General features: G+C 38.2%; 1 protein-coding gene across 1 annotated transcript in view; it reads left to right on the top strand.

Annotated features, from left to right (window-relative positions):
- The window catches only part of LOC108574108 (chaoptin-like), a gene marked incomplete at its 5' end in the record, with an annotated part of 49,123 nt that overhangs the window by 17,515 nt on the left and 18,749 nt on the right, over positions 1 to 12,859 (top strand). The window contains one exon of the mRNA XM_017936627.1: positions 1,874 to 2,656. Within this exon, the coding sequence (XP_017792116.1) occupies positions 1,874 to 2,656 (783 nt within the window). The remainder of the gene's footprint in view (positions 1 to 1,873; positions 2,657 to 12,859) is intronic.

Genomic DNA, 12,859 nt, shown 5'->3' on the forward strand with positions numbered 1-12,859 from the left:
TAGGAGGCCCAGGACGAAACGCTCTCAATTTTTGACTGAAATTTTTGGATCACAATGGATAGAATGCACACCAGATCCACACACTTGTGGCCACCTGGTTCGTTAGATTTGACACCGTTGAACTTCTTTTTTTGAGGATGCAGTGAAAGAAATTGTGCATAGGAAATTTACATCCGTTGTAAATTATAAGTAAAACGTCGGATTGTGTATTTCTTCCGTCGCACAGTGGCAGATTTCGCCGAAATCCTGGCCTAAGTGATATTTCTAAATCTAAGAAAACTTATCCTACTAAATTGCCATAATATGACTTTAAAATGATAATGTACTTATTTAACGTTAAATGTTGAATTTAAAAATGTAAAATACTTCCTGTTTTAGTTGTTCCTTAATGTTTATTAAGTGTGCGTCGCTATCTATTGTTGTCGTTGAGTAAATGAAAATTAATGTATTCTACCTGTTTCGTATTTCTAATCCTGTGCTGTAAATATACTACCTGTTAAACTAACAGGGCCATTTAGATATAGAATTAGGCACATTAATCAAGCGAAACATGATATTCCAATTCTGTCATACATGTACCACCCCATACGCGGTACGGACGGCAAAAAAGTAAAAATAACTCAAAATAGCACAAATTATCGCAGAAAACTGCAACGGGCCCTTCTTCAAGAACCTTCAAAGTTTATGTTAAAACAAGAATGGCCGCTTGACCTCGCTTGTTTCGTAACTATTTGCCTAGTAGAAGAAAAAAAATGTATAGGTCTTATATTCTCCTCTATCACAGGGTGTTGCGCGCCCAGAAAAGAAGGCAAGTTTCCGAAAAGCAACAGAGTCTTTCGGACAAAGTGATTCTAGCGTAGACTCAGTGTACATCATTCAACTAACATAAATAAAAGGAACAAACGAGCACAAGTACGCACATTATTCGTGGAGGGTTGAATAAACTCAACATGCACCGAAACATAATCCCGCACAAGGTAATGGTCGAGTAATTCTATAGTTACATTTCGTTCTAATTTCAACCATTACCAACATTTTAAGTTTATCCTACGCTGAATTGATAACGTGTGGTTGGAAGTGTTACAAGAATGGCGAGAGGATTCGCGAGCCCTGGTAACGTGGGATAAAAGAATACATTAGATGATAGGTCCATTCTGTACCTCGTCTGTGGTTCGAACACTATGCTTGAGAGATATTCTTAGTTCTCAAAGTTTCGTGAATTTTATTTTTCAAAATTATTACTTTCTTTCCTGAACTATTTGTTTATTCTTTTATTATTGAAAGAATATGTAACGTAATTCACATAACATAATAAAATTCACGTAAATTAGGAAGCACATTTACTCCCCTTTTTTAAGGAAGGTTTTGGTTTAGAATCCTACGTAATGAATATTCTTCGCGACGTTTCATCCTTTTGAAGAAGTTTAGTTAACCTTGTTTCATTTTTTATCATTAAACGGCAGACAAGATTGCAACAGCAGTATTATTGTTAAACAAATGAAATAAAATAGTTATAACATTTATGAAGTTTGTTGGAACATTGAAAATTAACGCAACGATTGTTTTTCATTGTTAGAGTTGCATTTTCGTCATTTATTATTTGATTACCCTGGAAGAAGTATTGAGTTTTGAAATTTTTTATAGGCCTTCTGTTTGTTTATAGAAAATCGACATACCATTGATCGACCAGTTTGTTTATTAAAAGATGTAACTGTGAATGTGAGAAGCTTAGTTTCGAAGATTGCGTTTCCTTTCAAGAACTTGAAACTTCGTCAATTTTTTTAATTGCAGAAAATCCGTCTGCATAAATGTTCTGTACAACTGACAGATGTAAAACTAATAACATCGAGTAATCTCAAACGAATGTTTTCAGGCAAGCTGAAGGAGCTCAGTTTATCTTTCAACCACCTAACTGAACTTGATGACGATTGTTTCATTGGCATCGAGGAGAGCCTCGATATTCTGGAGCTCAGTTTCGCGTTTGCGACCGATGTGTTTCCGCAACGGGCGCTTAGACCTCTTTCGAATTTGCTTTGGCTGGTTTTGGACAACAATAACTTTCAAACAATAGAAACGACTGCCTTTTATTCTTTCCAGCAGCTACGCTACATTAACTTGGAATCAAATCGACTTCACTACCTGCCGGAACGAATATTCCTATCCAGTGTCCATCCTGAACTGAGAGATGTTAAGCTCGGTTACAATTTTCTTGAAGCCATTCCAGATTTCAGTTTTCACAATTTAACTGAATTAAGAAGTTTAGATTTGACTGGAAATAGGATAAAGGTTCTGAATTCCGATTCTATTATGGACTGTACAAAGTTAGTGACGATATCGCTGGCTTACAATAGAATAATTAAAATGGAAAAAAATGCATTTTACGGCTTGCCCAATTTACGTTTCCTTCATTTGGAGTTTAATAAATTAACTACGCTAGATCTGGATTCTATTTCTGAAATCGGTGGTCCAGACTTTGCTCTTAATGTGTCTTATAATGCGATTTCACTCATAAATGCTGGAGGCTTGATGAATAATTTAACTAGATTGGACTTGAGCTTTAACAATATTAGCCACCTGCCTGCTGACACGTTTTATGGTACACCTGATTTGAGAAGTTTGGGTCTACAGAACAATTACATCGCTGTTCTCGAAGCAGGTAGTGTAATATTATACCATATGACTATTATTTAAGTCCTTGATAATAATAATAGTAATAATAATAATACTTAAACTTGTGATACGTCAATTGAAAGAGCTTCCTTTTAACCTTCTACCCCTATCATTAGGGTAGTTATCGACCTAAACATCATTTTAATTTCAGACTTGATTTCTTTGGTTCTACCCGAGGAAACGTTATGAAAAAAATTTCAGATACTATATCCAGAGTGTTGCATATCTGAGATTTTTTTCAAATTTTTGGAATGAAAAATCTATTTTTAAAAAATTGAACATTTGAAATGCCAATTTTTTATTGAAATTATCAAATGACTGCATTCACATTTTTACAGTAGCAGCTGCCTGTCATGTTTATTAACTCATAATTTTTTCAGATTTTCTAGAAACCAGTGTCATAGTTAAAAAAAATTAAAAATCACTATTTTTTACTGTTCCGTGTACGTAAGAGTGACCTCTAGTGACAACAACGGGTGTTTAATTAAAAAAAAAAAAGATTACTCTCCTTGAAATTCTTCCTACAAAATGAGCCCTTTTGCAGGATGAAGAATTTAAAATTAACGTTATAAGGAGCTGTAAACTGATTGGTGTACCCCCGTTTCAGATAAGCCGTTTCATATGGTCTAAAAACAATATCGACATGTCTTGTATATGACTAAATGGCCCTATTTATACTTTCAGAATTATTTCAGTAACCACTCTTGGCCAATGACACCTTTTTAAGTACAACCTGATTTATAGATGTTAGTTTCTTTGCTCGTTGATTATTTATGAAAAAAGTGTCATTGCTCGATGGAAACCACGAGAAGATGGCGGTTTTCTTCCATCGGGAAAGGATAAGGATGGGTTATGGTCAATAGTATGGACAGGATCTTTGTGTGTTGGGGACTTAGAGATTGCAGGGAAGAATATAATAGAAATTATTTAATTACACTGAAACCATAAATCAATCCAAAAACCAATAATAGTGGAACCATATATTTCTATTAGTCTTAGTGTGTTACGTATTTAAAGACTAATAATTTATCGCATATTTTTATGAAAATTTCTGGAAAATGTGAAGTTCAGTAAATACTTTCTTCTTGTTAACACATCCACTGCCACAGGTGCAGCATATGAACATCGGAATGTGTTGCCCTGTGTGCAAGTGTCGACTTGCGTGTTGGTCGGTATATCCAAAGTAATCGATGTCGTCGTGTACGATATATCACTATTGTTACGAATCCTCCTATAGGAGCAAGAACGAGGAAATTGGAGAGGACGTCTTGGCGTAGTGCTCAGAGTCCTGGTCTGCCAGCCGGAGGTCACGGATGTTTGATTCGCGTTGGGTTCCTTCAATTTTTTCTCGGCTCCTACACCTGTAAGGATGATATCGGTAGCAAGTAGGACAGATGATTCGCTTATTCTATATATGAAGAATTCGGGACGATACTTTTGTGCGTATTCTCCGATAAACACACTTACACGTAACTAAATTTACCCCCTGTTTCTAATTTTTTCAAATGTGTGGGTAGATCTCGTGGCAGTGACGTTAGAAAGTTGGCCCGCGTGTTAAATGTCGGTGTTATTGTAATATATTTCACGAGGGGCTTGTACCTCGGAAGTTCACCAACTTCTCTTTTGAGAAGGTACCCAAGATTTTAGCCAAATACCTCGTCATCTATTTAGTAGCGGGCATGAATAGATTAACGAGATTACCTCTGTTCCTACCTACTTCCCGCACCAGCGGAGCCTACTGGCTTAGCGACCCCACGGCACCTGAAGCGCTCATCGAACAGAGTCGAAAGGAGTGGGGTCCCTCATGTGGGAGTGGTGTAGGGCTCAGCACTAGCATTCCGCCAATGATGTAATGAACGGTACCTCGGAACGGTCAGATTTTCCTTGCCACGTTACAGAAGTGTTGCAGAGTTTTCGTTCTCCTGGCGGTTGTCCGGCGGCGTTTCGACGGGTGTTCTTTCCCGTTCGGGGGCTGTCCGAGTTAGTGCTGGATTCGAGAGGGCAGTGTGTTAAAGCCAGGTGCTGGTTAGGTGGCCCTTTCTTCAGGCTGCCGATGGGTGAGCTGTGTCACAAAACAACTACGGCACCAATCTGGAGAATTGGTAGAATGTGGAAAATCAGTCCGTTCAATAGGTTCCCGTCGTACAGATAGACCACCAAGATTTAGTGGTCACGTTGATTGGATGTATCTCAATCCCTTGCCCATGGGAGTCATCTGGATAAATGTCACACGGGACGCTGGGCGTTAAACTACGACATTCATTTATATGATAGTGTATTTCTTTTTTCTTAAGTGCATGAAATATAGATGTGACGTTTACTGAATCGAATGCTTTTGCAAGGCTTATGGATACAATGGTAAAAGGTTTTGATTTACATCTATTGGTTTTTATCAATGTTTTTAAAATTGTGTTATTTGCCATATTACCGTCGGTTTTTATGAATCCTCTTTGTACATGGGAGAGGCATCTTATTCAGCAGACGTAATACCCTCTACTTGATATCTTAATATCGTGATCCGTCGGTTTTTATGAATCCTCTTTGCACATGGGAGAGGCATCTTATTCAGCAGACGTAATACCCTCTACTTGATATCTTAATATCGTGATCGGGCGCTATTCTTTGGAGTCGGTAAGATACCCATTGTTGAGTAGTAGAGTGGTTCTGTTCAACTTCAGAATCAGAGGAAATCTGTACCCTATATGATGTTCCAAAGGGCATATAGATCGTGCCGTAGCATCTGCCGAAGCATTTTCCGATTAATCTCATCAACACCAGGCGCTGACTCTTTAAGTTTTGCTAGCTGTTCGTGCATTTCGATATATGCAATAATATTGCAAGGCTTGCGACGTGTGGTTCCAGCACATCTTTCTGTGTAAATAGTTTTGTATGGAAATTGGTAAATTGCGCCATGGTAGGCATTTCTGTAGTATCAAGGGGGTTAGACACTGAAATTCAGAAAATTGACGAAATGCCAGCCAAAAATGTGAGAGCGTGCACATGCGACCGGATGCAGGCAAGCGGCTCGATGGAAAACACTCCGTCGCGTCGTGCTAAAAATACTTTCCCAACAATTGGGGACTATTTTATAGCTGTTATTATTTGTGTTCCGCGGATCACTCGCTGAATGTCATTATAAACCAGTCGATTTTATTTTCACCCAGTCTAAACATTTGTTCCATAGCGGCTAGTGGTCTGGACAAAGGAAGACCCATCCAGCGTGCAGGTGGTTAGTACGTTTCATGACATACAAGCTAAAAAGCTGTTTTTGAGAACGTCTTTTTATTCGTTAAACCCGTTAAGAAATAGTTTTTCCCCCCTAAATGTCGTTTACGACCTCAACAATTATTGTACGTGTCATAAAACGTGAGTTTCTAAGACCCGGCAACCCCTATCTGGGCCCGCCGCGAGTCCCAGGCCTGGTGGAAATTCCCGTTGCGGTTTCAAATGTTTAAACATTGCAGATCTTCACCCCCACATGTCATCGCCTAGTCCGCACGGAGTATGTCACGGACACACGGATAGGTCGATGGCAATTAGGGAAAAACACTATTGGCTAGTATTTATAGCCAATTGGTGAGGGAATATTCATACTCAGAGCTTTTCCCTTTTCTGGGAAGCTCTGCAGAGTCGTCAATCAAAGTCGTCGTAAGACAGTCATTCAGTTTCATCTGAAACGGTAATAACTAATTGTAAGCCAAGATTTACGACCTTTACTAGACTCCGGTCCTTACCGCGAGTCTCGTCGGGAACAATTTGTGCAAACAATTTGTGATCCGCTGCTGCTTACTACCTAGCACAGTATTCAACAAACTTTCGAGTGAGCAACATACTATCGACTTTCTATCGTTTTAAATATGGAATCAAAATCTATGTCCTGGTCTGACTTCGGTGATTTGCCACATCGAGTGACACTGGATACAAAGGGGCAACGGGACAATGTAGGGCGCCCTGGCCGTCGTAAGAAGGGGAACTATTTGAAAAATTTGAAGCTGCCACGAACAAGTGACAACATCGCTGTGCCAAGTACGTCATGGAAAAAAGTTGGATACTAGTCAAAGGTTTGGTGACGAATGTGAATCGAAACATAGTTACAGAATTTTAAATTTCTTTTTTATTTTGAATACAATTTCACAATTTTTGTGTTGCAAAACCTGTAAGGGAAACGTCACTTTCGTAGAAACGGTTCAACGCGGACTCGGTTTCACATTAATTTTAAAGTGTGAAAATTGTGGTGAAACAATGATCAACTCTTGCCCCTTGATAAAAGATCATGCTTATGAAATCAACCGACGAAGAATTTTTGCAACGCGATCAATAGGAATCGGTTTCTCACGTCTACAAATGTTTTGTGCAATAATGGATTTACCGAAATGCATCACAAGAACATTTTACAACAGAACAGTTGGATACTTCCGAAGAGCCATCGAGTTGGTTGCAAAAGGGTCCATGAGTCGTGCCGCAATGGAAGAATCACAGGCAACAGGAACAGGCACCGATAATTTCAATGGTGAAATAGCGGTATCAGGAGATGGAACATGGCAAAAGCGAGGTTTTTCTTCTCTGCATGGCGTTGCCACCCTTATTGGAACGAAGACTGGAACAGTCATCGATGTAATTATAAAAAGCTGCTACTGTAAAATTTGCTAGGTTATAAATAAAAATAAAGGTGAAGATATTGAAAATCGTCGAAAGGAGTAGGAAGCACAGTGTGAAAGTAAGTCGACGGTATAATTGAAATGTTTCAACGATCAGTACAGTTGTATAATCTGAAGTAGGTAAATTACATTGGCGACGGAGACAGTAAAATCTATAAGGGAATAGTGGCTTCGCAACCGTACGGACCAGATGTTACTGTCCTGAAGAAAGAATGCATCGGTCACGTCCAAAAACGAATGGGCAATCGGCTCCGGAACATCGAAAAAGCGAAAAAAGGTTTGGGAGGAAAGGAAAAATTGACTGCAAATCTCATCGACAAGTTATCTACATATTATGGACTTGCGATAAGAAGAAACTACAATTCCGTAGAAGACATGAAAAACGCTATTTGGGCGACTTACTACCACAAATACTCAACAGATGACAACCCCCAGCATCATTACTGTCCTACAGGTAGCGAAAATTAGTGTTTATGGCGAAAGGCGAAAGCGGAAGGTCATCAGGTTAAGTTTGTCCATAAACCACCACTTTACCCTGATGTCCAGCAATAAAACCTGCTTATGAAGAGCTGAGTAAAAAAGAACTTCTTGAAAGATGCCTCGAAGGGTTATCTCAAAATCAGAATGAAAGTTTCAACTCTATGATTTGTAAAATCACACCAAAGACCCCTTTTTGTGGAACTGAAATAATTAATATTGCAGCATATTTTGCGATGTGTACTTATAACGACGCAGCATCGAGCGTATTGAAATTGTAAAAGAACTGAATATTTTAATTGGCCCGAAAACCCTGGAATGGTGCGAAACATGCAATACATCCGCGTAACGGCCGCCGATCACCGTGCCTCGACAAAAGAAGGCAGAATCGAGACTAGAAGAAAAAGAAAAAATAAAACACTTTATGGTTCAGATAATTCACCTTGTCCGGTTGCGAAGCCTACCGGCCAGTAAAAAGTCATAAACTAATAAACAGTCCTTTCCAGCCGTCTTCCTAGCCCCTAACAAATTCCTTTCCTGCCGTAAAGTAGTTCAAGTCGCATCCTGGTCATGTTTCCTATCCCTTTCCCCTTTCTGGGTTTTCCCCAAATTATTTAAACTTTTGCACACCACCTTCACCCTCACGTTCTCCTTCCACTAGTTTCCTAATATCCAATCATATATCCGCATTTTTCGATTCCTTCTTTTCCACCACCTTTAGCTTCCAACCGTTCACGACATACACCGAGCTAATGTATTCAAACGCACCATCACAAAATACATGAGTTCAATAACATTCTGACCAAGAGAAACATCATTTCACCATCACCATACCAACAATTAGAATTTTGCCCTTCCGAGATTAATTTGTCGGGAGCGCATCGATACCAATTCGCGTTCGAGTTTAAAGCAGTTTCGTGTCGCGAGTCGAGCACCGTACACACCTATCCGGAACAATGTTCACCATCAAACGGTGCACCACGTACACGCCTTTACGTTTTCACTCAAAACTCTTATATACTTACAGATATTTAGACTTTTCTTCTTTTGTTTTAAACCTCATACAACAGCAATTAAAAATAACCAAGAAAGTTCACTCTATCTTTATTCATCACATCACAATGTGCGTTTGAAGAAAGGTCTGTTTTCGGGCTATCAAAGGTAACTAACCCCCTAAATGGATTTCCTGTTAATATATGTTCATCTACTTGACTCGGATTTTTCCTATATAATTCTTATATCCGTTCAATTCACTCGATTTTCTTTTAGCGCGTTTTCCAGTGCGTTTTGCATCTGGCATTTTATTATATTTGATATTTTTACTATTATTTTTGGTATTACTGTAAATTTTTTTATTGTTCGTAAAGTATAGTCATGATATTCGCTACCGTAGTAGCATTTTCCAGTACATTTCCAGTTACATTTTAGCATTTTCTTTATCTGTCAGTACTTTCGATTGAACATTTAGAATTCTCGGACAATATTTTAGCCGTATCTTTTGCCAAAAGGGTGGATCTATTTGGAATTCTAGTTTCATTGTATGCGAGCATTTGAATTTCACTATCTATATAGTGGGCTCTCGACATAGCCAATCACACTGTTACAATGTTCGATGTGCCTTCTGCGCTGGTGCTGACGCACGCCACGCCGGCACAGATCTTGTACGCATTTTTACATACTTTGCATACATATCCGTTTGACTGTATAGAGGGTATCTGTGTTGAGCTACGTTCACGGATAAGCGGCTGCTTATTTACAAAATGATTAACTCCATTTCTTGAAATTCTTCCAATGTTAGTTTCGAAGCACATGCTTGGTGCTTAATTCTTCATAAATAAAAAGAATATAATAAATTTAATTTGATGGAGTTAGTCACTTTGGCTTCTGAGTGGCTCAACTAATAACTGATACTACGGATTACACTACAAACCGCTGTTGTGACGATTTGTACATGATAAAATACCAGAACTTGTTGGATCGGTCGTGTTGAAAGGATAGTTTGGCCTACAAGTTCACCGAATCTAACATCTCTAAATTTTTATCTGTAAAGAATCGTGAAAAGAATAGTTTATTCTGAAAACATCATAAGTCTTGAATATTTAAAGCAACGAATTATGGTAGTATTTGAAGAAATAAAAACCAGGCATACACAACAAGCAAGCAGTAAGACAAAATTTAATTCGAAGAATACAACTTTGCATGCAGGAGAGCGGTCAACATTTTGGACACTGTCTTACCTAAAAATTGTTGACCAAGCTAATTTAACTCAATTAAGAATGCAATGGTTATTTTATTACCATTATTTATTACGTTTAATGTATTCTTCGCCTACCTTAAGAACGCGGTAAGAAGTAAGTATTGATAGTAAATAAGCTCTAATATTCTATCATCTGCAAAAACGGCCACAACAGCGGTCTGTAGTGAAATCTGTAATATCGGTTATTAGTTAGGTGATTTCATGATCAAATGCATTTTTCTCGAAAACGGAGCCTTCCATGTAATTTCGAAATTCTTGATTTTTGTCTCATTTCGAGCCATAGAATCTCCCTGACCCCATGTGTACCATGAATTTCGGATCACCCTGTATGTATATTTCCCCCAGTCATTTTTGAGAACTTGTTAAAAATAAACGTATCTCAGAGTGTAACCATACCGATAAAGCATATTAGTATGGCTCCATCTCATTGCTTTTACGTTATCAATAGAAATCATTAACTAAACTTCACATTTGCTATCGGTACTCGTAAAAATATTCGATAAATTATTGTTCTAACAAACAATTTATACTCTTTGTTGAACGTGTATTGAAATACGGAACACACTGAGAATAATAGAAATATGTACATGGTTCCATTTACAAAAATAAAATTGATATCGAAATCTCAATGGATCTTCAATGGACTATAATTTTGTTTGGATAAATTAAATAGAATAGCGAATTCTCAGTACAAAAGTACTAAGGCATATTTATTCTAAAACTGAGATATTCAGTTTTGTCCTTCCTATTACTTTCATTATGAAACATATTCAAAGTTATGCTCAGTACTTCGGATGTAACCGAGCAGTAGATAATAAATGCCATGAAATGGCATTTTTAAACTATCGACGTCTTTGAATATTAATAAGTTTCTGATGATCATAATTCAGTGATCATAAAGTTGTCAATATGAAATTTTTATTCAAAGAATAAGTAAATATTTATGCAGAAAGTAGAAAAAATTCAAGTAGGGCACAAACTTTGTATGCTGCAACATATTCGAACCACACTTGTTTTTCGCACCAGATGTTCAAAAGATTTGGTTGAAAATGGAGAAAAGCCGGAAACTTTGTTGTTTGCAAGAGTGATTTCTGCGTGTGAAGCAGACAATTTTCGTGCGCCAGCCTAGGCCAAACTGCTGCGTGGCGGCTCAGACAGTGCTGTACCAAGCTAAGAAACACGCACTTACAATTAACTGCTAGTATAAACTGTCATACGGGCTAATACAATTTTGCGAACATTTCATAAAGTATATCCAACGTGGATCGTAAAACAATATTAAACTTATTGTTAGAAGAAAGTGCTGCATGCCGCATTGAAGAAGATCCGTGCATAAGTATACGCATTATTGCTGCAATGGAAGAAGTAAGCTGTAGTACTGTGTGGACGGTTTTAGGAGAGTACAAACTTCATCTCTATTATTTACAACCTGTGTAAGAAATGGAAGATAGGGCAAAAACTTCTGCACTTGAATTCATAAAAAAATTGCAAAAGACCGAAAATTTTGTTGCATTGATGAAGTAATATTCTTCAGTCATGGTCTGATAAATGTACCTAATCCACCCCTGACAGGTGCACGCGCTGCTAGTTAGTATTTTCTGAGCGGCACTATTAAGTAAATGTTTGCGTTGGAATACTCGGGGATCGAATTGTTCGACCTTATTACACCTTTAACAAGATACAGTGAATGTAAAAAGTATTCGTACAGTAGTCAGTTTGAACATATACTCTTTGTTTGTTACAAAAATATGTTAACAAAAACAGGAATTAGCGGAAAATATACGCGTAATAAGTATTTGTGCAGTCCTTGATTCATAACATTGTACATAAGAGAATTACAAGATAATCCATGATATATCAACATAATTAACATCAGTATACAGTAATGTCTCTCCAAGTGGCCACTAGTTTGGATTCTACAATTGACCACATAGATGGTCCTACGCCTAGGTCTGCGTCATTGCTTCGCCTATGTTATCTCGCTCGCAGTCAGTCAAGCCTGTAACGTTACACTATTCGGTTTCTTTTACCAGATTTCACGGTTGGACAGTTCATAATAGTGTGGCGGGTACGTCGTCGTCAACAAATCCTTATCGAACCTCGTTCTATTCTTCCACGCGAACTTTCTCTTTTCCAACTCCTTCAGATTTTAGTTTCCGTTCTTTTGTCTCTCCCCGGGTTAAGACTTGCCTTCGTCCTCGAGTGGCCTAAGAAGCACACATGTGGCATCCAGGTTCGCACGAGGATGAACACCCGCTTTCTACGAATTTTCCGTTTCCACCACTTTCTCCACTTCTATCTTTATCTATCGCTACTCCTGTCTCCCTGTCCTAACAATATAAAAACCCAGTACGCCTACACCTCCGGACAGTTTTTCCTTTACCGACCATCGCGACGTACCCGCCGAACCGCTGCCGCCGGGACGAGTAACAAAATAAACGATTGTATTTCCTGGGCCGATTGCACGCCCGTACGACCATAAATTTGTACTTTAATAAATTGAGGTGAAAACAGGGTAACGACGTTCCTCACTCACCTCAATAGAATAATATAACTTTTTTAATTTTACTTTTCTTTTATCTCAAAATTTTTTTTAACATGTTGGTGAGATTTTTCTGATGAAAATGAGATCAAACACGATATAATTTGAACAACATTTACTTATTAATACTTATTGAGTGATTAATTTAACCCTTACAGTGCCGAATAACGATATATCGTTGTTAGCAACACTTGCGAAGAGTGCCAACGACGATATATCGTTGCGTATGCGATGGCGCCTTACTATTCGCATCGC

This window comes from Habropoda laboriosa, unplaced genomic scaffold, assembly GCF_001263275.1.
Source record: "Habropoda laboriosa isolate 0110345459 unplaced genomic scaffold, ASM126327v1 scaffold220, whole genome shotgun sequence".
Classification (NCBI taxonomy): domain Eukaryota; kingdom Metazoa; phylum Arthropoda; class Insecta; order Hymenoptera; family Apidae; genus Habropoda; species Habropoda laboriosa.